Source organism: Pipistrellus kuhlii, unplaced genomic scaffold (assembly GCF_014108245.1).
Source record: "Pipistrellus kuhlii isolate mPipKuh1 unplaced genomic scaffold, mPipKuh1.p scaffold_m20_p_2, whole genome shotgun sequence".
NCBI classification, from domain to species: Eukaryota; Metazoa; Chordata; class Mammalia; order Chiroptera; family Vespertilionidae; genus Pipistrellus; species Pipistrellus kuhlii.
The window spans coordinates 183,764,084-183,788,621 of NW_023425515.1; the positions used below are offsets into that span (position 1 = coordinate 183,764,084).

General features: G+C 37.9%; 1 protein-coding gene across 7 annotated transcripts in view; it reads right to left on the reverse strand.

Annotated features, from left to right (window-relative positions):
* Positions 1-235: 235 nt before the first annotated feature.
* Positions 236-24,538, reverse strand: part of CDC42 (cell division cycle 42) — a 37,006-nt gene continuing 12,703 nt past the window's right edge. For 3 of the 7 annotated variants that reach the window (XM_036443906.2, XM_045585044.1, XM_036443907.1), the window contains exons 2-6: positions 14,560-14,714; positions 12,012-12,084; positions 6,506-6,615; positions 6,187-6,384; positions 236-1,704 (exon numbers count right to left, since the gene is read on the reverse strand). In XM_036443906.2, coding sequence (XP_036299799.1) covers positions 1,615-1,704; positions 6,187-6,384; positions 6,506-6,615; positions 12,012-12,084; positions 14,560-14,664 — 576 coding nt within the window. In that variant the 5' untranslated portion in view covers positions 14,665-14,714 and the 3' untranslated portion in view covers positions 236-1,614. Of the gene's footprint in view, positions 1,705-2,308; positions 3,136-6,186; positions 6,385-6,505; positions 6,616-12,011; positions 12,085-14,559; positions 14,715-16,154; positions 16,174-16,500; positions 16,518-18,154; positions 18,171-24,538 lie in introns of those variants that run through there. The other 4 variants (XM_045585046.1, XM_045585045.1, XM_036443908.2 and 1 more) reach the window with 4 other exon arrangements.

Consider the following 24,538-nt stretch of genomic DNA (forward strand, 5'->3'; position numbering starts at 1 on the left):
ACTTGGTACTGAATAGGAGTTTGTAGGCTACATGCCAAACTCAGGGGAGAAGACACAAGCCTGAGTACATGGAGTAAAAAGCATTATCTCAAACGGAATGCCAAAAATGAAATAAAGCTTTTAAAACCTTATCCCAAAATGTTAGAAATTGATATTAATAAGAGTAAGTTAAGTTCCCACTGCTAAATATCTAAAAAGGAGGCGGAGGGAAAATAACAACCCCCAGGCTGGCTTGTGAAGGGTTTTTTGTTTGTTTAATACATCTGAAAAGAATGCATATACAAAGAATTGAGACATGAGAAAGCATTGGTTCAACACTAATGAAACTACAAGAATTAGGATTTGGGGAAGGTGAAGAATATTACCTAAACATTTTTTTTTAAATGTTGGGAACTGCAACCAAAATAAACTGATAAAATCCCTATTAACACTTATGAAGAGTCTTCATAAGACTCTCTCCATGGTTTTTATTAAACTAGAGAGCCTCGACTGGCTGCTCTAGGGTTCCCCATGCAAAACCGAAATAAGGGGATTCCCCTGACTGGTCCCCATGTTGTTAAATGTTCTCCCCACTCCCACCCCACCCCTAGCTTCTTAATGAAGCAGGTCTCCATCCTCATAACTTGAAGAGGATGTGAATCATTCTACAGACATCTGTCTTCTAGCACCCCTCATATATACCAGGTCTTCAGCTGTGTTCTAGGAACCGTTTCTTACACTATTAAGCTGCACATCTATGCTAAGCATGTAAGACAATGACTGACAAGGAAAAAAAAAATTTTTAAATTATGTACTTAATCCATTTGGTATATTTCAAAAGGTGCAATACTTTTCTTCATTCATCAGTGAAAGAAGTTAGACATTAACTTAAAAAAATCAGCAAACGGCTAACCAATTTCCTTGAAAGTCAGTCCGGTACAGAGTGCATCCTAGACAAGGAGGGGCAAGACAGGTTCCACCCACTTGCATGAGTTTCATCAAATACTGAACCTACTCAAGGGTGGAGAGAAAAGGCAACTTTCAAAAAGGAGTATGTTATTAAACGAGGCATTTACTGCGCTCCTTCCTAAGAGCACCGGTGGGGGACATGCTTTCTAAAGTAGATCTGGGAAGAGGAATGTGGAATCACTCCATCCTCCTCACCTAAAGGGCTGTCCAAAGGTTAAAGGATTTTTTAAAAAATGACTAAATAAAAACAAACTCCACATACACACCCCTCCCCTCCCACCACAAAAAAAAAAAAAAAAAAAAAAAATACTAGATGTCTCAGATCACTCTCCAGAGTGGAACCTGGGAGCAGCTTCAACAACCCGAATTAGTCTGTTACAGAGTCATCACAAGCATGCCTTGCTTTTAAACAAAAGAAAAAACAAAACAAAAACTAGTACTGATCACTTTTCTGACAATACACAATTACTCAAAATTAACTAGTATTGAGGGGGGGAAAGGGACCATATCTATGGGCCTTGTTTCACACGAGTGCATATGGGTAGGTGCAGGGCATTTGTCATTATTGCAAAAACGAATTTTAATTTTTAATCTTTAGTTTGATTTAAACATTGCTTTTAGTATGATGCCGAAACCAGCTGTGCAGAAAGGGCTCTGGAGAGATGTTCATAGCAGCACACACCTGCGGCTCTTCTTCGGTTCTGGAGGCTCCAGGGCAGCCAATATTGCTTCATCAAATACATTCTTTAGGCCTTTCTGAAAGGGGTAGAAAGAAAAAAAATGGGCAGTCTGATTTTCAGTATAAGAAAGTAGAATTTCAAACTAAAAACATTCAAATCCCAAAAGTTGGCAAAGAACAAAACGTTAAAAACAATCCTGGATCTCAACACAATCATCTCACTTCACCAAGTTTTGTCCAGGCAGGGCCCTGGAAGGATCCAGCAAGTCAGAGGAGCAGATATTCATGAGTGAGACAGTGGTCCTTTGAGAAAGCGTTTTGCAGACCAATGTATGTCACAAGAAGCGAACAAGCACACGTATCATTTGCTCATTCAATATGCGTTTTGTAATGTGCTGCTGAGACATTTTACATAAAAACAAGTGAAGCAGCCCTGCATTCAAATGAAACAGCTGGATATGGGAGGATGGGCACCAGGCAGTGGCATCCTTGTTACATGAAGGCAAAGGCAAAGATGGAGAGAGCGATTACAGTGGCTGCAAAGATATTCACTCTGAACTCCCTTTATCCCACCAATTACAGAGCCAAGGGGATTCAAGGAAGCAAAAATGTGGGTACCTGATACATATATAAAACTAGAGCCAGTCAGTGCAACAGGAATAAAGCTTCATCAGGCATTTATACAAACAATTGTATATCTTTAATTTCAAAATTTGAAGGTAACCACAATTGTATGTTTCCCTCACAAGGATAAAATCAGAAGAAAATATAAAGGTGGCAGCATAAACCTTAAGTCAACTGTTAAAATGGATGATATTCTTAAAAGATAATGTAACAAATAATCTCTTAAAGCAGTAACAGATACATCAATATCTTTCCCACCCAGACTGACAAATACTCCACTACAGCACAGACAACCAAAGCAATAGCAACACAAAATTTCACTGCACAAAGGAAAACCAGGGAAAAAAAATTGTCCCTTCCCCATTACACTCTACTAGCAAGTCACCCTTTTTCCATAAAGTTTGTCATGCATTTACAGTTAACAATTGATCATAAGAATAAAATGATGTTTGTATTATTCTCTCCATCTAGAACTAAGATCTGGAAGTGTTAAACTCTTATTTTCTCCAAGAGGACATTCTTAATGCTAGACCAAGTTCCCTTTTGCAATAGTAATCCAAACCAAAAAGCTCTGAGCATCAGACAACTCAAGCAGCAACTTGACTACTCATCACACAAAATATTCTGTAAGATATTGCATTCTTGGTCAAAAACTAATACAAAGGTTGCTCTAAGGTGGTGAGTAAAAAGACACAGAGGCTTTCAAACAGGATGGTTTTATTCCTTTGTTTTTAAATGATCTTTCTACAGTAGTGAGACAGGAAGCAGCAGCAAAGAGAGGAAGGAGAAACAGTTTAGAATATACAGCACTTCCTTTTGGGTTGAGTTTCCGGAGGCTCGAGGGCAGCTAGGATAGCCTCATCAAACACATTCTTCAGACCTCTCTACAAGACAGAGGGGAGGAGAGAGAATAGCAGCCAGGTTAGAGGTTAGAAAGACTAGCAGATACAATAGCAGTCTGGATTAAATGGGCTGGATTCACAGAAGCAACGTGCCTTAAGAAAAATAAATGCCAGAATGCAAGACTTAAGCCCATTACTGGGCAAGTACGTTAACTGAACAAAACTTCTTACTTCAAAAAGGTTAACTGAACAAGAAAGCAATTTTTATGAAAATGCCATATGTTGACAATCTAATATTACATTTTAATGAAAATAATACCAGGAGAGGAAAATGGATATGCAAACACATTGTGTAAGTAAGCCTTATAAATTCCCCAGTATTTCTAACGAGAAGAATGGCACACACATTTTGAAATCTATTAAATTTCAGAATTCTGTGAATTCAGCCCCTGAATAACTGAAGTACACAAATAGCAGACTAACAGGCATGCTACATGTTTCTAGATTCAATGACATAGCTGGATGGAATTAATCAGGATCTCAAAGTCAACCAGTTTCCCAGAACAAAAAGGTTCAGACATTTAAAAAGAGTGTTAATTGTTCAACAGTACCAACTGGGGAAAATTTAAAGAACAGACTCTAGAAACACCAAACACTTCAGTTATTCAGTAATGTTATCAGAGCAAGTAACCACCACCCAACTTATAGAAAAACAAAGAATGGGGTCTTAGAATGAGTTTTAGCAAGCAGTCCAATGCTTTAAGGTGTCTGCATGAGTATCAGCGCATAAAAGCATGGAGTGAAAACAGAATATTCTCAGATCTACAGAAATTAAGATGCATAAATAAACTTACACCTCAGGCAGAACTCCAACGTGCCAGTGATTCAGTAGTACTGGTACCTTGGGCCCAGGTCTACAGACTCACTTAAACTCACCTAAATCTGAAGCCAAAGGTTTACCACCCAAAGAAGTTTCACATGTTCGCTATTTCAGTTTGATCCCAAATAAAAAATTTGCAAAAGTTCCAGAATACAGTTCCAATAACAAGTACCAGCCCCAGGCTACCCCAGATATTCCCACCCCTACCCTATTCCCACCATAGCCCCACCAATACATCCCAGAGGACTAGCACTATGCATTCTATTAGGTACACAGTAAATCAGAAATAACAATAAGTACTTAAAAGAAGCAAAGCAGTTAAAAAGCTTTCATCTTTCCATATCTTTTACAAAGTAGAAATGCTAAACAAAAATTAAAGATCCTCTGAAATTCTTTCTACACATCTAGAACCAAGTTCTAGTAGTCAAATATGAAAAGAAGAAGGGAGAATGGAAAGTGAAATACATTCTATAAGGAAAAAAAAGTGGAGAACAGCAATTAGAAACTAGAGCATTCCTTAATAAGAAGGAAATCTTGTTGTTTATTAGCAAAAATCAACTAATTCCCTACAAAACAAAACTAATCTTCACTTTTACCCACAAACTATCTGATTATATAGCTTACTTTTAGAGAAATCAACAAACAATTTATAGACCTAAAAGTTCTAGCTCCCAAACATAACCATGGACCCTATTTTCTATCTTCTCTTTTAACTTCTCCAACATAAAAATCTGGTAAGAAAAACACAGTTGCTAAGACTTTTTCAAATTGTTATTCTCTGCAAAATGACTTACTATGTAAACCCGTAAAAAATAAAAAAGTCACATCTAGAAGCATCCAATTCTCTAAAATAAGCTTCACCAGTAACCGAAAATTGGATCCACTTAGCCTACTTGCCTCCATTTCCCTTCCCAAAACGACCCATATTTAGAGAAGAGGGGTATGCAAAAGATGCACATAATTAATTATAATCTGGCACACACGTTCCACACATAACCTTCCCCAACAAACACTTTTCTGAGTATGGTATCAAAACACAGAAGCATCAGGCATTTTTTAAAACTCTCAGTAAGTGCTGTGTGTGATAAGATGAAAAATCTTATTTAGTTTTAAATATCTGCTTTTATAATACAACCAAATTGCCAAAGAGAACTGGGTTTGGGAGAATATTAGGCCTTAAAATTATCCTGTGTAATATCCAGATAAACATGAAAATTTTATCTTTATCCAACCTAGTGCTAAACAGAAGATTACTGAGTTATGTCTAGGCCCCACATACTAAATACCAAATATATGCACAATATGCATATGCCATTTATCTTAAATATATATATATATATATATATATATATATATATATATATATATATATATATAATATCAAGATTAATGTAACTAAAATAATCTCTTCCCTTCAAACCTGCCCTAATTTACTTGGCATGTTTTTGTCCATTGTTCAAAAGTCAAAGCCACCAGTAACTAGTAAAATAAGAATTCTGTGCGAATTAGTTCCATAATCCTTTCCTTTGCCCCCAGATGGAGAATCATTTGCAATAACCATGCAAGTCAAAAAAATGAAACCACGGGTCAGTTACAACTCTCAGTCTACATACTCTAGCACTGTTCCCTGTCCTCAGAAGCTGACATTTCCCATCAAGCTATGAGAAGAGTTCCAATTAAATCATTCAGAAAGAGTCAGAGGAAAGAGGGCCACATAAAGAAGGAATGCCTCCCAAAACTGTAGAGACACTATACATATAAGATGCTTAAGAAACAGCCATGGCAACTTTCTCTGACATGAAAGTCTCTATTATGACTAATTCCCTATCCCAGAAACAGTATAGCATCAATTATCAGAATAGAATAGACAAGAAAAGGTCAGTACTATTTAGATAAAAATTTAAAGTGTGTGTGGGGGGAGAGGGGGTTGTAAATTTGTGCTTACCTGGACCTTCCTGTAATTTTTTAAACACAATCCCTGACCACTACAAAAGACTCAGCACAACATGGAAGCTCACCAACACAAGAGCTTTACTTAGAGACTAATAATTTCTCCCTAAATACAGACATCCAGAAAAAGATATATACACTATGAGGCTGATCATAGTCTTCCTAGGCAGCCTTCTTGACCACTTTTAGGAACAATCCCTGAATTGTAACGCTCGAAGAAACTATTCAGCTGCAATTAAAAATCGGGTTCCGCAAGTCCTCACCTGTGTGAGAGCAGAACACTCCACATACTTGACAGCCTTCAGGTCACGGGCCAGCTTTTCAGCAGTCTCTGGAGTGATAGGTTTCTGTTTGTTCTTGGCAAGTTTCTCAATCGTAGAGGGGTCATCTCTGAGATCAATTTGGGTCCCAACAAGCAAGAAAGGAGTCTTTGGACAGTGATGAGTTATCTCGGGCACCCACTAGAGGAAAGGTATTTTAAAAATTACACCTTCGTTAACCCACAAGTCTCTAGATCTATTTTCAAGGCAATAGAAGTTCTGTGACAACATTTTTCAGGACAAGGATACCTGACCAACTCACCTTTTCTTTCACATTTTCAAATGAGGATGGAGAGACCACTGAAAAACAGACTAGAAATACATCTGTTTGTGGATAACTCAGCGGTCGTAATCTGTCATAATCCTCTTGCCCTAGGAAGGAAAAGAATTGGAGAAATCATCAACTCAATGTTGGTATCCTCATCGTATTAAAATTACCAGTCAACAAATTAAGTATGCAGCTAACAGTACAATGATTGTTAACGAGAGAGCAACTTACCTAATAAAATGTATGGCTTTATATAATACTAGTGCCCAATGCACGGATTCATGCACATCGAAAGGAAATTAATTAGAATGTGGCCAGCGGGGCGGGACTGAGTAAGATGGGTCAGACATGCCCTGGAGCCAACTCCCCGCCCCCTCTACGGTCCCTCCCTGGTGGCTCAGAGGGCATCTACACCTGGTAGTCATTGTGCATCATAGCTACCAATTGGACGGTCAGATGGTCACTTAGGCTTTTATATATATCGGTAATATTTGAGAAAATTCTCACTGTGCTAATTCTACTTAATATTTCAAGCCATTAGAATATTATTTGCATATTACCAGTTTGAGGTTTTAAATCTTTGTGTCCATTAGCAATCCAACAGTGTACCAAACACATTAAACTGCTGCTACAGAAACGGTTAAAAATTATTCCTACTCAGATCTGGTTAAGAAATGATTACACTGAAACCATCTAAGGCAGTGATCGGCAAACTGCAGCTCTAGAGCCACACGAGGCTCACGAGCCGCAGTTTGCCGCTCTGTTGACTAATGAGTTTGCCAACCACTGACCTAGACTCTCTCTCAATTCCAATAATTACAGACTGTTGTTGTTCCTTGTGATTAAACCCCTATCCCAGTGGTCGGCAAACTCATTAGTCAACAGAGCAACAATTGATTTAAGGAAACAAAAATCTCAGTGAAACCCAACTTATAATATCCATTGCCCATTCATGACTACCAAAGCAAGTTCTCATTAGTTAACATGTGCAAATAAAACCAGTATCTGAAACCGAGAATGCCTAGGGGGGGAAAACAATACTCTATGGATGCTAAATCCATGGGGAGAAATTCTGGTGAAAAGAATAATACCTGCATGGTCTAAAAGAGCCACAGAGGCGGGTATGTAAACTAACTGCGGAAAAAATCAGTCACCATCTTGACTGAGTGAGGAAAATGACCATCACCAGTGAGTGACAGATGAAGATCATGCTCCTCCAGATTTATATCTTTAAAAAGACAGCACTAATGTGATATTCCAACAAATAGCATAGTTTGGTCTGTGTTTCCTCATGAGTCTAATCATGAGAAAACACAGACCAAACTCAAAATGAGGAACATTTTATAAGGGGAGGAGGAAGAGAGGATGGACCTGCATTAAAATAATGTCATTTTTAAAATGTCATAAAAAAGCCCAGCCAGCTGGCATGGCTCAGTTGTTGAATGTTGACCTATGAAGCAGGAGGTCACAGTTCAATTCCCAGTCAGAGCACATGCCCGGAATTTCAGGTTCCATCTCTAGTAGGAGTGTATAGGAGGCAGCCAATCAATGATTCTATCTTATCATTGATGTCTGTCTGTCTGTCTGTCTCTCTTTCTCTTCCCCGCCCCCACACCTGCCTTCCTCTCTAAAATCAACGAAAAGTATTTTTTTAAAAAGAATAGTAAAGCAAATAGAGCAAAATGTTAACAATTGGAAAATCCGATTCAAGGGTCTATGGAAGCTCCTGGAACTATTCTTGCGACTATTCTGTAGGCTTGCAATTATTTTCAGATAAAATGATTTTTTAAATAGCCACACACACTTCCAAACTGTGAGGAGAAGGGAGGAGTTATAGGGGAAGGATTTAACACTCTAATTTCAAAACTGAGCTATAGCAATCCTATGTATTAAAAAGAGATATTTAATGACACTGAACTCTATACACTTAATAAAAAATTTTTAAAGGTCAGGAAAGACAAGTTAAATATTTTGTGTGTGTGTGTGTGTGTGTGTATCTATTTTTTTGGGGGGAGGGGGGTCCACCACTGAGAGAGAATATAAGAATTTAGAGTAGCTATCAAAAACGTGATAATAAGCCCAGGTGGTGTGGCTCAGTGGGTAAATGTTAACCAAGAAACCAGGAGGTCACAGTTATATTCCCAGTCAGGGGCACATGCCCAGGTTGCAGGCTTGATCCCCAGTGTGGGGTGTGCAGGAGGCAGCCAATCAATTATTCCTTCTCATTATTGATGTTTCTATCTCCCTTCCTCTCTCTGACATCAAAAAAAATATATTTTTAGAAAAGAATAACATTTAGCCAAGACCGGTTTGGCTCAATGGATAGAGCGTCGGCTTGGGGACTGAAGGGTCCCGGGTTCGATTCCAGTCAAGGGCATGTGCCTTGGTTGCGGGCATATCCCCAGTGGGGAGTGTGAAAGAGGCAGCTGATCGATGACTCTCTCTCATCGATGTTTCTGACTCTCTCTCTCTCTCCCTTCCTGTCTGTACAAAATCAATAAAATATATTTTAAAAAGAAAAAAGAATAACATTTAAATTTTTACATACAAAGCAACTGGCTTTGGGGTGATTCTACAGCATAGGAAAGAGTATGTTAAGCGAACATATTAAATTAACAAAACTAAATATAAAAATATATACACAATAGTAAAGCATTTGCATAAACAAAAACACAATGATTGGGGAACTCACTAGCAATAATTTACTGTTGGGACCAAAAGCAGAGACAGAAATAAGACCTTAACAGAGGGAGAAGCCCATCTCTGGGCTTAATAACATTATTTAACTATAACCATAATAGTTGCAGCCAAACGTGAGATAGGAAGATTATAAAAAGAATTCAGAACAAAATGACACAGTCAGCAGATTAAATGCAACTAAACAGTTAACGTCAGCCACCACCTCAATGGGGATGAAAGCTTTAGAAGAAAACTGAGTAATGTCATGACTTGAACAAGGAAAAGGGACTCTGAGATTAAGGCCTTTGAAGAAGGAAATGGAGTCTCCTCAAGGGTGTCAAAGATAGGAAACTCACCCTGGACGCCTCAGCCTCAGGTCTCCAGAGCTTCTCAAAAGACCTCTGACTTACAGTGACCTCAACCAGTTGAAATAGAAGCCCCCCGCCCCTACTTTGCCTGGGATGGTAAAATTATTCCTTAATGCATGTCTTTTTACTCCCAGATTCAGAATCTAATATAGAGGTAAAATTAATCAAATACTGTTATTGTTCATTTTCAGTTACATTTAGGAATAACTTATCCTTATTTATAGTTAACCCTCATGTCTATAACATTTTAAATAACATGCCATACTAAAGAACATGATTCTGACCCCAGATTTTTTTTTTAATATATATTTTATTGTTTTTTTCCAGAGAAGGCGGCAGAGGGACAGAGAGACAGAAACATAGATGAAAGAGAAACATAAATCAGCTGCCTCCTGCACACCTCCTACTAGGGATGTGTCCACAACCAAGGTACATGCCCTTGACTGGAATCAAACCTGGGACCTTTCAGTCCGCAGGCCGACACTCTATCCACTGAGCCAAACCGGTTTTGGCTGATCCCAGCATAAAATGTATAATTGAGAAACTGATCTTAAACCTTTAATTTCTTTGTTGAAAATGTTAAGAATTTTATGATAGCTATAAAGAAAACAGTTTAAGATAAATTAGTACAGAAAATCACAAGTTACCAGGTTTATTAAAGTACTGTATGCAAAAAGTTGGGAATGTTTCACTTGTCAGGTCAAGCACTCTAAATTATTAAAAATAGAAAACTAAATACATTAAATTTATAACTGCTGTTTAAAATGAGGCTGATTAGAACTAAAGTCTTGTCAGCCTAAGTTAAACAGCCAATATTAACCAAAGGATTAAAGGTTTACCCACTCCAAGTTATTTACTGAAGAGATATAAAATATGTCCATAAAAATGTTCATAACACCATTATTCGTAATAGCTTAAAAGTGGAACCCAAATATCAATCAACTCATAAATGATAAACTTTGCTATATTCATAGAATGAAATACTACTCACCAATAAAAAATAAGCTACTGATAAACAGCACATATAAAGCTCAAAAACATTATGCAAAGTGAAAAGACTGCATATTGTATGATTCCATTCATATGAAACTTTAGAGCAAATCTACAGTGACAGAAAGCAGATCTGTAATTCCCAAGGAAGGGGCACAAGAAAGTTTTTTTAAGGTGATATATCTTGATTATGGTAGAGGTTACATAATTATATAATTGGCAAAATTATCAAACTGAACACTCAAAATGAATTAATTCTATTGTATAATATTATACCTCAATACAGCTACAAAAATACTGAATAAAATTTAAAGGCTTATAAAAATATAAAATTTTAAAGTATCTTTTTTTTTCTTTTGCATATATAGATTGCTTCCAGGGTCACACATAAAACAAAATCCCTTACATATCATAAGATATGGGTCATTTTATTTTCTCTATTTTCCCCAAGTTTTCTCTAATATACCATTGCTCTCATAATTTTTAATTCACAAAAATGTTAAAAAGTCTAAGATACCATTAAAAGCTACTGATCTCTTGCTCTAACCAGTTTGGCTCAGTGGGTAGAGCATCGGCCTGCAGACTGAAGGGTCCCAGGTTGGGTTCCAGTTAAGGGCATGTATCTTGGTTGCAGGCACATCCCCAGTCGGGGGAGTGTAGGAGGCAGCTGATCAATGTTTCTAACTATCTATCCCTCTCCCTTCCTCTCTGTAAAAAAATCAATTTATTTAATAAATTTTTAAAAAAGCTACTGATCTCTAAATTTAACTGCTTACTATTGTTTCTCCATTTCAACCTCCCAATTGAATTTAGACAGTATCTCACACTGGGCAGTATAATACACTCCATAAAAGCATTATGTCAGCTAGAAGTCATAAAAAGTGAAAGATTTAGAATTCCTACATACAAAAAGGATAACACTGAAATTTCCCTTTGGCTAACTTAATTGAAAAATGTGAGAAGTCAGAAATTAAAATGTGCAGCCACTATTAAAGTAAGAAATAACACTGAAGAATTGGTTATAGATAAGAAAGAAAAAAAAATCTGTTCCTTTAATTTGAAAAGTTGACAATAAGTATCAATACTATAAGCTAGACATTGGATAACCCTCAAAAAACATTTTCAAATGCAGTATAAAATAACAAGCTATCTGTATGAAGCTAACTGTACAAATTTCAGGGAGTGATAATTCAGCTTGTCCATGTACTAGTACTTTGCTCTCACCCTACTTCATCTCTTTCCACACCATCCACCCAGGATCCTCCAAACTCCCATTTGCCATTCGAGGTCTGGGATTGCCTCTTGGTCAAGCAAAAACCAGCATGTTATCCAACCTTGCTAACTATTAAAAAAATGGCAAGTGGTTTGCTAATACACTAGTTTCCCAAAAATGTCCAAAAAAAGACAACCGGCAACTGTCATAGCTACAAACCAAAACATTAGAAAATATATCAAGTTTTCACCTGCAGTATCAAAAAGTCCAAGAGTATATGGCTCTCCACCAATCATAACTGTGACTGCATAGTTGTCAAAAACCTAAAAACATAAAAATATAGTTAGTGTGCAAGGCGGGGGACAAAATGAGACAGGACAACTCTTAAACTAAGGCAATGTTTTCTTCCTAACACTTATTCCTTTCTTAGCTCATCTTCTTTATATATAACAACGTTGTCAACCAAGCCTTTTGCATGAGCTAATGGTTATTGGGAAAAATTTCGGGGGGTATTCTGGAATGTCTGCTCAACCCCAGCAGCCTGGACAAAAGGGTTAGAGATGTCACAGTAGCAGAGTCCCTACCGATACAAAATGACCATGGTCAAGTTTGAACATTTTGAGACATTAGTTTAGAGTTTACCTCAATGTTCAATCTGACTTCGGAGAAATTATTTCTTCATAGACCTTTTCCTTTTAATCTAGAATTAAAATCTCCTAGGTCCATAACAATCTTTTTCCCTTCAAGGTTCAAGATAAGAAGAGCCTGTTGCCAACAGGCCCGTTAGAAAGAAATAAAGGTTTCCTCAAGATAATCAAGAAATAAAGGTTTCCTCAAGATAAACTAAAGGCTTGTTGGGATTTCATGGATAAAATTTATGTCACTGGGTACAAACCACATGAGCCAAGATACCTCACATGAGCCAAGATACCTTCTTTGATCTAGATGCTTTTCTTGGTAAAGAGACTGTAAAACCCATGACAAACTCAATATATGTTAACATGGTTGTACTAAGTTATTTGTAAAAATGGGATATAACAGTGCTAAGTGGATAAAGACCCAACACTAATTCATGGATGTCTTTGAATTAATTTACAATTAAAAACCAATGCTTTCCAACTAGTAGGAGGATGTTATATTTTAAGATACCTTTTAGCTATCTAACACTAGTTTTCTGATTCATGTTTTAACAGGTAAGAAGCTTGTTTAGCCCTAGCAGGTTTGGCTCAGTGGATAGGATCCCCAATATAGTGGGCATGCAGGAGGCATCTGATCAATGATTTTCTCTCAGCATTAATGTTTCTATTTCTCTCTTCTCCATTCCTCTCTGTAATCAATAAAAATATTTAAATAAATGTAAACAAGAGTGGAAGCAAGGACATGGGGGAGGTGGTAGTTGAAGGAAAAGTCAGTTCTTAATAACAAGAACAAGGAAATGTAACTAATGTGGTTAAGCTCTCAAACCATATTGGTTACTTTTTTAAGTCATATCTAACCCTTTTCCAGAGATCCACATACAAACACATAAAGCACCCACAAGCCCACCTTAAATAGTCATAAAAGTATCAGAAATGTTTACAAGAAAATAATGTTAATGGAGACTGAAACACAACACTTCTGACAGTTGCCCTCACTATGAAACAAGATCCATGTTATCTCTAAAATTCAATCTCAGAATTTATTTCACTTATAATGTCCTCAAATGGGCCAACACAAAAAAAAATATTTTTTATTTAATTATACACTTAAATTCTCCCCCTCCAAGAAATCTAATTTTGGTCTACCTCATTCATTTTACCTGCCTTGGGGTATTATAGATTGTCAATTCCAAGTAAACACAATTACCAACATTTTAACAATTCACCCTCTTAACAATGCTCATGTCTCTGAAGATTAACCTAAAGTACTCATATTTTCTTCCTTTTTACTTACAAACAGTATTAATCTACATTGGAGCTTCATAATCCCTAAAACACCTCACTTAACAGAGGTGTTTGTTGCCAAACCCTGCCAAGCCCAGCCCTACTCCCCTCACACCACTGATTGGTCATCTACGTTTAACATAATTATACCACTGGTTGGTCCAACAACTTGGGACAAACACTGAATCCCCAAACACATTCTTTCACAAGTACCCTAAATAACACTGTCTCCCTGTCACCCTGTCTCTGTCTCTGTCTCTCTCTCTCTCTATTATCTTTGTAATTCCCATTTTCCCTCTATTCTTCCAAGAAGCTAATAAAAAGATTTGTGGGCGAGGACCCCCAAAGGCTTCTGTTGGTATTCTCTTAACAAAAGCAGAGGTCTTCACCACCCCTAAAAACCAGTTCGGAGCTCCATTAGTGCTAAGACAACAGCTCCATAGGATCCTCTTCTACTCCCTCAGAAGAATAAGTATAGACATACTACTTTCTCTGAAGTTATAAGACCCCAAAAGCATTCCAGAAGACCTCTAAGCACTGATTAATCATTGGCCAAGATATCAAAAATAAAAAAGTCACCTCATTCCAAGATGTAGAGCATACTTCTCCAAACTGAGAACACCACTCTTTAGAATCTTGTCTACTGGAGTTTTGCCTCCCAGCACTTCTTGCAAACCCTTGTGTCACCCCTTCTGACTTTCCACTGATTTTTCAGCTGTTTAATTTTAAAGTGTATATAATTTACCCATGAGAAGTCAAGATCTTTAAAAACAGGAAACAAGCAGACAACAGAAATATTTCAGTACACTCAGAGAAAGAATTTTCAAAAGGATATCAAATTATGTTTCACTAACAGATGAAAGCCTTTATACTTACAGTTGGTACATATTCAGATGGAAATTTGTTTGTTGTGTAGGATATCAGAAGACATGTTTTACCAACAGCACCATCGCCCACAACGACACACTTAATTGTCTGCATTGCTGAAACAGTTTTATATCCACTTTAAATATTTCAAATCCAATGATGACCTACAAAAAGATTAAGGATATTTGTTTTATTTATTTGTACTTACATATGTATTGTTTTCTTCACTTAGCAACAGGTTCATTCATTTAGAGCAAAAACAAAACTAGTACCCCAACTACTATCACTGAAAGAACCTAAAGAGAAACAGTGACTTGCTCAGTCACAATCTACACTAGGGGTGTCGAACTCAATCAGAGAAGGGGCCAAAATCTAAAATCCAGCCTAAATCGCGGGCCGAATGGTTTACTGAACAGTCATAAACTGTCATTGTGATGGAAACGCAACGGAGTGCAGTGATGACAGCGCGGTGCGGGCCACATTGCAAGGCCTGGCGGGACGGATTTGGCCCGCGGGCCTTGTGTTTGACACATGTGCAAAAGAGAAACATGCAAATTGACCATCATGCTGCTACGCCCACCAGCCAATAAGGAGGGAATATGCAAATTAGGACAAAGATGGCGGCCACCCAGCTGCTGGAGGTGCAGGATGCCTGCTATGAGAGGGAGGTAGGGGGGAACCAAAGGGATCTCCAGGAGCAGCACTCAGCTGCAGTGAAGATGAAGGCGGCAGACTCTGGCCGGAGCAAAGGCCTGGTTCCCGGGTGCCAGAGGAAAATGGGTGCTGGAAGCCAAGGGAAGGAAGACCTACTGCATGAATCTCTTCATGCAACAGGCCTCTAGTAACAAAAAAAGAGTCATGTTTCTAATGTCTGGTTATTTCTACTTAAATGGTGTTCTTCAAAGTTCAAATTTGTGTAAAAAGCAGCATATGTCTTACTATAGTGAAAGAGAAGAGGCCATTTGTATTTCAGAATGAATCCCATTTAGTATACCAAACTTTCTGTGAAACTTTTCCTTCAGTTGTATGTGCACACCCGTGTGTGTATGCATGTATGTGTACTACGCTGCAATATAAAGGCCACTTCTTTAAAGAATGGTCCATATGTCCAAACTTAGAGCTACAGTTACTCAGACTATAACCAACAAGGAGCAAACACCACCATTCCCCTGAAAGAGATGAGCAACATGACAAATCAGACAAAGATCAGGGTAATCCCTCATTCTCAGCAGCTGTTTTAGCATCGGGTTGCATAGTTACTAATTCAATATCTGTGGCATAAAGAGGCCAAAATCTACATTTTTTAAAATATATTTTTATTGACTTCAAAGAGGAAGGGAGAAGGAGAGAGAGAAACATCAAGAGAGAATCATCAATCAGCTGCCCCCTACTAAGGATGGAGCCCAAAACCTGGGCATATGCCCTGACCAGGAGTTGAACTGGTGACCTCTTGGTCCATGAGTCCATGCTCAACCACTGAGCCACACTGGCCAGGCTATTAATCTCTTTTTGCCTCAATTTTCTCATCTGTAAAACAGAAGTAATATCAAAACCTCACACAGTTGTTATGACGATTAAATAATATAAACAAGGCCTTGCCTTGCCCTGCCCACTGTGGCTCCGTGGTTTGAACAACAGCCCACACACTGAAGGATCTTGGGCACATAACTGGGTTGTAGGTTTAACCCCCAGCCTCGGTAGGGGTGCATGTTGGAGGCAATAAATCGATGTCTCTCTCACACAATGATGTTTCTCTCTCGCTCAACCCCTCCTTCCCTTCTTCCCACTCTCTCAAAATCAATGGAGAAAATATTGTATGGTGAGGATTAACAACAACAACAAAAGATTTGGCTTATAGCTCATACTCAATATGCAAGAATTTCTCTACCTAGTGTGTCAAATAAATCAATTCTATCACATTCTACTTTCATCCACTGAGTCAAAATTTACGATGTAGCTAGCCCTGACCAGGTGACTCAGTTGGTTGGCGCTTCATCCTGTACACCAAAAAGGTTGCAGGTTCAATTCCCAGTCAAGGCACATACCTAGGTTGCAGGTTCGATCCCCAGTCAGGGCAATCATGGGATGCAATCATTTGATGTTTCTCTCTCACATCTATTTCTCTCTTTCTATCTGTCTCTGTCTCTGTGTCTCTCTCTTTCTAAAAATCAATAAAAACAGCCGAGACCAGTTTGGCTCAATGACTAGAGCGTCGGCTTGGGGACTGAAGGGTCCCGGGTTCGATTCCGGTCAAGGGCATGTACCTTGGTTGCGGGCATATCCCCAGTAGGGGGTGTGCAAGAGGCAGCTGATCGGTGACTCTCTCTCATCGATGTTTCTAACTCTCTATCTCTCTCCCTTCCTCTCTATACAAAATCAATAAAAATATATTTAAAAAAATAAAAAATAAAATAAAAATCAATAAAAACATATCCTCAGGTGAGGATTTAAAAAAAAAAAAAAAGCTTACACTGTAATACTGTACTTCCTTCTCTCTTTGGTGAACTATCTAATCAAAGTTTTCATGCTTTGCACATACCAGGCACAACAAAAACAGATTAAAATGAACTGACTATATTCGCCGCTGTTACTTTAATCTCACACACACACACACAAAAAAAACAAAACACGAAATCCACCCAAATTTTCTTCTTCACCTAAAAACTCCTGTATTATTTCTGTATCTCCTGTGTCATTTCTGTATATATATATATATAGATATATATATATATAGTCCCTAAAACCAAGTTAGCTAACAGGTATTAACAAAATAATTTAGGTAGAGGAACACCAAATTAAGTGCTTTTTTAGTTTACAAATCACTGCTTACATGTAAATGAACAAAAACCTGACAGTTACTATCTTTTATGCTTGAATTTAGCCTCTAAACCTATAATTTCAAAATTATCACACCTCAGACCACCACAATCAGAACTATCTTGGACTGAGTTTATTAACAACTTAGATTCCTGGGCCTTTCCCCAAATCCCATAAATCAGAACACTTCCTATGCGATTCTAATGCACAATGAAGTTTGAGAACCACTTTTCTATGAGATAGCAAGATAAAGAATACCAATAACACAAGAATCTAAACTAAGATAAACATGACTGGCATTTTAGGTCACCTAGAAACAGTTTCTTAAAGTAGAATTCAAATTATCAAAGTGAATTACTGTATCGCCCAGGCATTTTACATATTCAGTAATGAAAGATTCATGTTCAATATTTAAAGATCATGACGTAATATACTTCAGAGGTGTTTCAACCTAACAAGTGTTTTCAAATAATAACAGAGACAACAGCAAACATTTCCTATACGCCACATACTGTCCTAAACATATTACACATATTCATACATTTCATCCTTCCAGCAACCCTATGAAGTGAGTACATTATCCCCATTTTACAGAAAAGAAAACCAAGTCTCAGTGAAGTAATTATGCCAAGATCAATGAGCCAGTAAACAGCAGAGCTGAAATTTAAACCAGAGCAGTCTTGACTATCAAGCAAGCCCCTGCTCTAAAGCACTATACTACTTCACCTGAGAATGGACACTGATAAAAACAAACATGATCACTGCAAATGTAGTGGCAAGTATATACCCCCGACAGTTGCTGGCATTGGAAAGAGGAAGGCAGAAGAGGAAGCAAGAAACAGAAGTTCAATTCCTGTTTCTTCACCTTGCAGACAATTACTGAATTTTATTGGGGAAAGGGGACAGAAGAATTAGTAACTGAGTTTGTGTTTGCTGTTCCCCTTTCTATATACCCACAAATCTTCCATTTCTTAGGATTCCTGAACTTAACAACTCAGCAATCTGTTGGAAATTGGTTGTGGATCTCCTGTTAAGAGCACTGGCTCAGGAGACAGGCTGGTCCTACCATGCAAGCTATGTGACCTTAGGCAAGCTATTTAACTTCTCTATGGCTCAGTATTCCCTCATCTAAAAAATGAAAATATTAATACCTTCCTCATAGGATAAGTTAAGATAATACATGTAAAAGAATTTGAAACAGTTTCTGGTATACAGTAAATGCTGAGTAAATGTTATCTATTAATTTTGAATAATTAAAGGCACTTTTAAGTTAATATAGTTTAAAACATCAATAATTCCAACCCACTAAGAAAGGAGCACATAAATTTTATTTCCAATTACAGTATTCTTTGTACTTACTAAAAATGTAGTCAAATAGAGTTATTATCATAGAAGTGGTCATTTCAGAATCAAATTCCAATTTAATTAGCTATTCTGCACAACATTCGCTATATAGTGTTAATAATTTCATGTATTGCCTGATCAGTGTGGCTCAGTGGTTGAGCATCGGCCTATGAACCAAGAGGTCACGGTGGGGTTTTGTGCTGGGTCCCCAGTGGGGGTGTGCAGGAGGCAGCTGATTGATGATTCTCTCTCATTATTGATGTTTCTATTTCTCTCTCCCTCTCCCTTCCTCTCTGAAATCAATAAAAATCAATATATTTTTAAATAATAATTTAATGTATTAAAATATCATCAGATGGGAAGGAAGCAGGTGACCTGAGAAGAAACGTTAGTTTTGCAATATATACAATGCCAGCTTCAACAACATGGAGAAAACTAGGCCAGACATGTTTGCATATCCTGTGTTAACTTCCTGTTGAAACAATGCCAAGTCCTGGCCTGTGTAGCTCAGTTGGTTGGCACAGAAAGTTTGCCAGTTCGATTCCAGGCTGGGGCAAATGCCTAGGTTACAGGCTCAATCCCTGGTAGGCATGCAGGAGGCAGCCAAGAGCAGTCCTTTTTTAAACTTTATAATTTGTTTCCAGAGTCCTCAATAAACAGAAAATAATCTTATAAACTTTGGCACTCATTCAAAAAGTTAAAGCAATAGATACTGCTAAAGTTATTTGACTAAAAAAAGAACCAAAAGAAGCTTAAATATGATCAGCAGTTTACCTCATTTTTCAATAATATATCCATTCCAATTTGAAAAAATAAATTAAAACTGTAATTTATCTTTCAATTCGTAAAAAGTAGACAACCCTGAGTTAGAAGAGAGTTCTCCATAGTTTGCAGGCTCAATCCCCAGTAGGGGGCATGCAAGAGGCAACTGATGGATGTTTGCTTTCACGTTGATGTTTTTATCCCTCTCCCTTCCTCTTTCTCTCTAAAAAAAAAAAATATATATATATATATATCTATCTATATATATATAGATATATATAGATATATATATATAGATATAGATGATATAGATATATATAGATATATATATCTATATATATATTTAAATTTTTTAAATAAGTATTTCATGGGAAAAGAATGGAAATTATAAGGTTTCTCCTCAAAATAGCTATGATTTATAGATTTATTCATTCATTCAAGATACCTTTAAACTCTTATTATGTGCTAATCCCCTATACATGGCCAATGCCTGGAACAAAGTTCCTCTTCTCTTGGGGCAACACCCTACATGGGGTATACAGACAATAAATAAGCATCATCCTCATCTTCCTCCCAATATACTTTTTTTTATAACATTACTGATACTGACACCCTTATAGGTAATATTCCCATTCTTGTCTCTTAATTAAGGGCAATATAATTCTAGTCTCTTAAGAACAGGCAAGGAGCCTAGCTGGTTTGGCTCAGTGGATAGAGCATCGGCCTGTGGACTAAAGGGTTCCGGGTTTGATTCTGGCCAAGGGAACATGCCCGGGTTGCGGGTTCGATCCACCTCCCCCAGTAGGGGACATGCGGGAGGCAGTCAATCAATGATTCTATCTCATCATTGATGCTTCTCTCTCTCTAGCTCTCTCCCTTCCTCTCTGAAATGAATAAAATTATATTTTAAAATAATGAATTTTTAAAAGAACAGGTAAGGAGATATTAGATACAGTCAAACCTTCCTCTGTTTCATGCAAAAGATAAAGAAAAATAAGAGCACTGTGCTTATCTCAAATCTCAAATCTGAATTTACCACAACTCCAAGGTCTAGACAACCTGGGGAATTTGCATCTTCTATCTTATTCTGATCTAATCACTGTCAATTGTCTGATACTGTATAAATTATCCAATACTGTTTGTTGCTTATTTCAAAGTCTATGACTTTATTCACATCATCTCTCCAAACTATGAATGTCTGGCCTTACAACTCATCCTATTTCTAATCTAACTTTCCATCCCAAAATCCCATCTTACCTGAGTTTCCTTTCCTAACTATTCCAGCTTTCAAAAGCTGCCCAAATTCTGCCCTGGCCAGTGTGTCTCAGTGGTTAGCCTGTCAGCCCATGCACCACAGGGTCTCAGATTCAATTCCCAGTCAAGGGCATGTAGGTGGTTTGCAGGTTTGATCCTGGGTCCAGGTTAGCTGGACACATGCAGCAGGCAATCAATCCATCTGTCTCTTTTCCTCTCTCCCTCCCCCTCTCTATTCCTCCCACCGTCTCTAGAAATCAATGGAAAAAGTATACTCAGATGATGATTAACAAAAGAAAACTGCCCAAATAAATTCTTAACGCCCAAGACAAGGCCCTTCGTAACTCTTTGATCTCGTATTTCATCTCCTCTCCCCTTCACTCTCCATGCTCTGGCTACACAGATCTCTTTACATTCCTCAAACATACAAGGCTCTGTCTTGCCAAGAGCACTCTTTCCCCTATTCTTAAAGCTGTTGACTTCTCATCCTTCAGATTTCAACCCAAATCACTTCCTCAGAAAAGCACAGGACCCAGAATATCCAACCCCCTTCCCTCCTTACTTCTATCATATTACCATTTATTTCCTCCATAATATGACCATAGTCTATAATTATCTCGTTTACTTGTTATATTGTAGCAAAGGAGACAGATAAAAAATAAAACCTCTGTAAAAGCAGGGACTCTGCTGTATTCCAAGAAAATAGCTCAATACTGGACACTAATATGTACTCACTGAATAAATCACAGAAGTGACTACTTACGCTGTTTTTATTCACATGTGCATGTGCTTATTCTAATAGATTATAGGCCCTCAGAGAGGAAAAACTAGGCTTATGCTTCTTTATCTCCCTCCCAAAGTACCTCATACAGTACTGAGCATATATTAATAGCAAGAAAAAAAGTAAAATTTTAAAATATACACGTTTATTGATTTCAGAGAAAGGGAAAGGGAAAGAGAGAAACATCAATGATGAGAGAGAATCAATGATTGGCTGGCTCCTGCACACCCCCATCCTGAAGATCCAGCCCGCAACCCCAACATGCACCCTGATTGGGAATCGAACTGTGATCTCCTGGTTCATAAGTCAACTCTCAACCACTGGGCCATGCTGGCCAGGTGAAAAAAATGACATTTTTAATGTGTTTTTTTAAACCCTGTTGGCTAAAAATAAAAAGCATTGGATTTTTAAAGATAAGCACATGCAGGTTCCAATCTTACTCCACTTCAATGTGTGGATCCTGGCAAATTACTTCACTTCTATACCTTAATTTTCTCATCTACATAATACCATTCAACTAAAAAAAAACTGCTATAGCCCTACAGCAGTGGTCAGCAAACTCATTAGTCAACAGAGTGGCAAACCGCTCACGAGCCGCAGTTTGCCAACCTCTGCCCTAGAGAGTTTGGCTCAGTGGATAGAGCGTTGGGCAAGAGTTTGATTACGATCAAGCAAACAGTGCCTGGATTGCAGGCTCAATCCCCAGGGCACGTGTGGGAGGCAACCAATCCATAAGTCTCTTTCAGATCGATGTTTTTCTTTTTCTGTATCTCTCCCACTCCCTTCTACTAATACTTTCTCTAAACATCAATGAAAAATATCCCCTCAGGTGGAGATTAACAAAAAAACTGTGATAAAGAAAAATGAGGTATGTATATAAAGTAACTAACGTATCGCCTGGCACACAGTAAACACCTAATAGGGCATTTTATTCTAAATTAAAACTTGCGCCCTGGCTGGTTTGGCTCAGTGGATAGAGCATCCGCCTGCGGACTGAAGAGTCCCAGGTTCGATTCCGGTCAAGGGCATGTACCTTGGTTGCGGGCACAACCCCATTCAGGGGTGTGCAGGAGGCAGCTGATCAATGTTTCTAACTCTCTGATCCTCTCCCTTCTTCTCTGTAAAAAAAAATCAATAAAATATATATTTAAAAAAAATAATAATAAAAAAATAAATTAAAACTTGCAAAAACCAATATGGCCTACTACTGTTAAATGAAAGCATCTGAACACTACAATTAAGAGAAAACTCAGCCGAAACCGGTTTGGCTCAGTGGAGAGAGCCTCGGCCTGAGAATTGAAAGGTCCCAGGTTCGATTCCGGTCAAGGACATGTACCTTGATTGTGGGCACATCCCCAGTAGGGGGTGTGCAAGAGGCAGCTGATTGATGATTCTCTCTCATCAATGTTTCTAACTCTCTATCCCTCTCTCTTCCTCTCTGTAAAAAAATCAATAAAATATATGTTTTTTTTTTAAAAAGAAAACTCAAAAAAGTCTGTGCTTCTACTATATAGGCTTATTTGTTTACTTGATCAATCCTTTTTGAAATCCTGGCACTCTGATCTCAAAGAACAGTTTAAAAGAAACTTATTTGTAGCCAGAAGATTTGGAATGTTATAAAAAGGGTTGTAAACTGCCTCTATTTTAAGATGAGACAAAATAACAGTACTTAATCATACAAAAAATATTTATCAGGTCTCCAATATGCCCACCCTTCTTGTGTGACTTTGGGCACACTCCAAAACCTCTTCAACACTATTTCTCCATTTGTAAAACAGAAATAAATCTAACATCACAGGTTATAGGAATTATTGAGTTACTCCTATGTACAGTACTTAACACTCAATTGCAAGCTCTTTTTATCATTGTGAAGTCACCCAAAAAGGCAGTCAATTTAGAATCTGATTATCTAGGCAATCTTGTATAGGGGACTGTGTTTATACTCCATCGAAGCACTAAATGAAAGCCATTCATGTACCCAGGAAAACAATGTGGTTTTAGATTAGGACATAACACACAAGGCAAATGTTTACTTTCAAAAAAGTATCAGAAACAAGACCTCCATGTCTAGGTCAATACCTACCAAAACTTAGTAATATGTACTTTCTTTACCCTAGAAATTCCATCTTTTTTTATTTAAAAATTTTATTGTTGCCGGGACCGGTTTGGCTGAATGGATAGAGCATCGGCTTGGGGACTGAAGGGTCCCGGGTTCGATTCCCGTCAAGGGCATGTACCTTGGTTGCGGGCATATCCCCAGTAGGGGGTGTGCAAGAGGCAGCTGATCAATAACTCTCTCTCATCGATGTTTCTAACTCTCTCTCTCTCTCCCTTCCTCTCTGTATAAAATCAATAAAAATATATTTTTTTTTTTAAATTAAAATTTTTATTGTTGACACTACTGCAGATGTCCCTCATATTTCCCCCCTCTGTCCACCTCCACCCAGCCCCTGCTCCCACTCCCTTGGCCCTCCCCACACTATTGTCTGTGTCCTTGGACTATGCATACAAGTTCTTCAGCTAATCCCTTCACCTTCCTTTATCCAGTCTCCCCCTACCCACTCCCCTCTGAGATCTATTTTGTATTCATGCCTCTGGTCTATTTTGTTCATCAGTTTGTTCTGTTCATTAGAATCCACATTTCAGCAGTCCTCGGGTTACATCAGAGATCCAGAGATCCGTTCCTACAGTGGGACATAACGTGATTTTCACCGGAAGTCAGAACCCACCTACATAAGCATCTACGTCACTCACATGGAGCACATACACAGCAGTAATGAAGTGAAATAGTAAAAAAAAAATTTAAAGATAACAATCCCTGGCCTTTATTTGTGGTAAATAAAAACATAAAGCACATATGTGCATACGTCGAAATGACGGAACTTTATTTTTTTATATATACTGTAAATGGGAGACGGCGATGTAACCACGAAACCACCTAAGTCCGAAGTAACCGGAGGATGGCCTGTATTAGTGAGATCACTTTGTACTTATCTTTCTCTGAATGGCTTATTTCACTTAGCATAATAA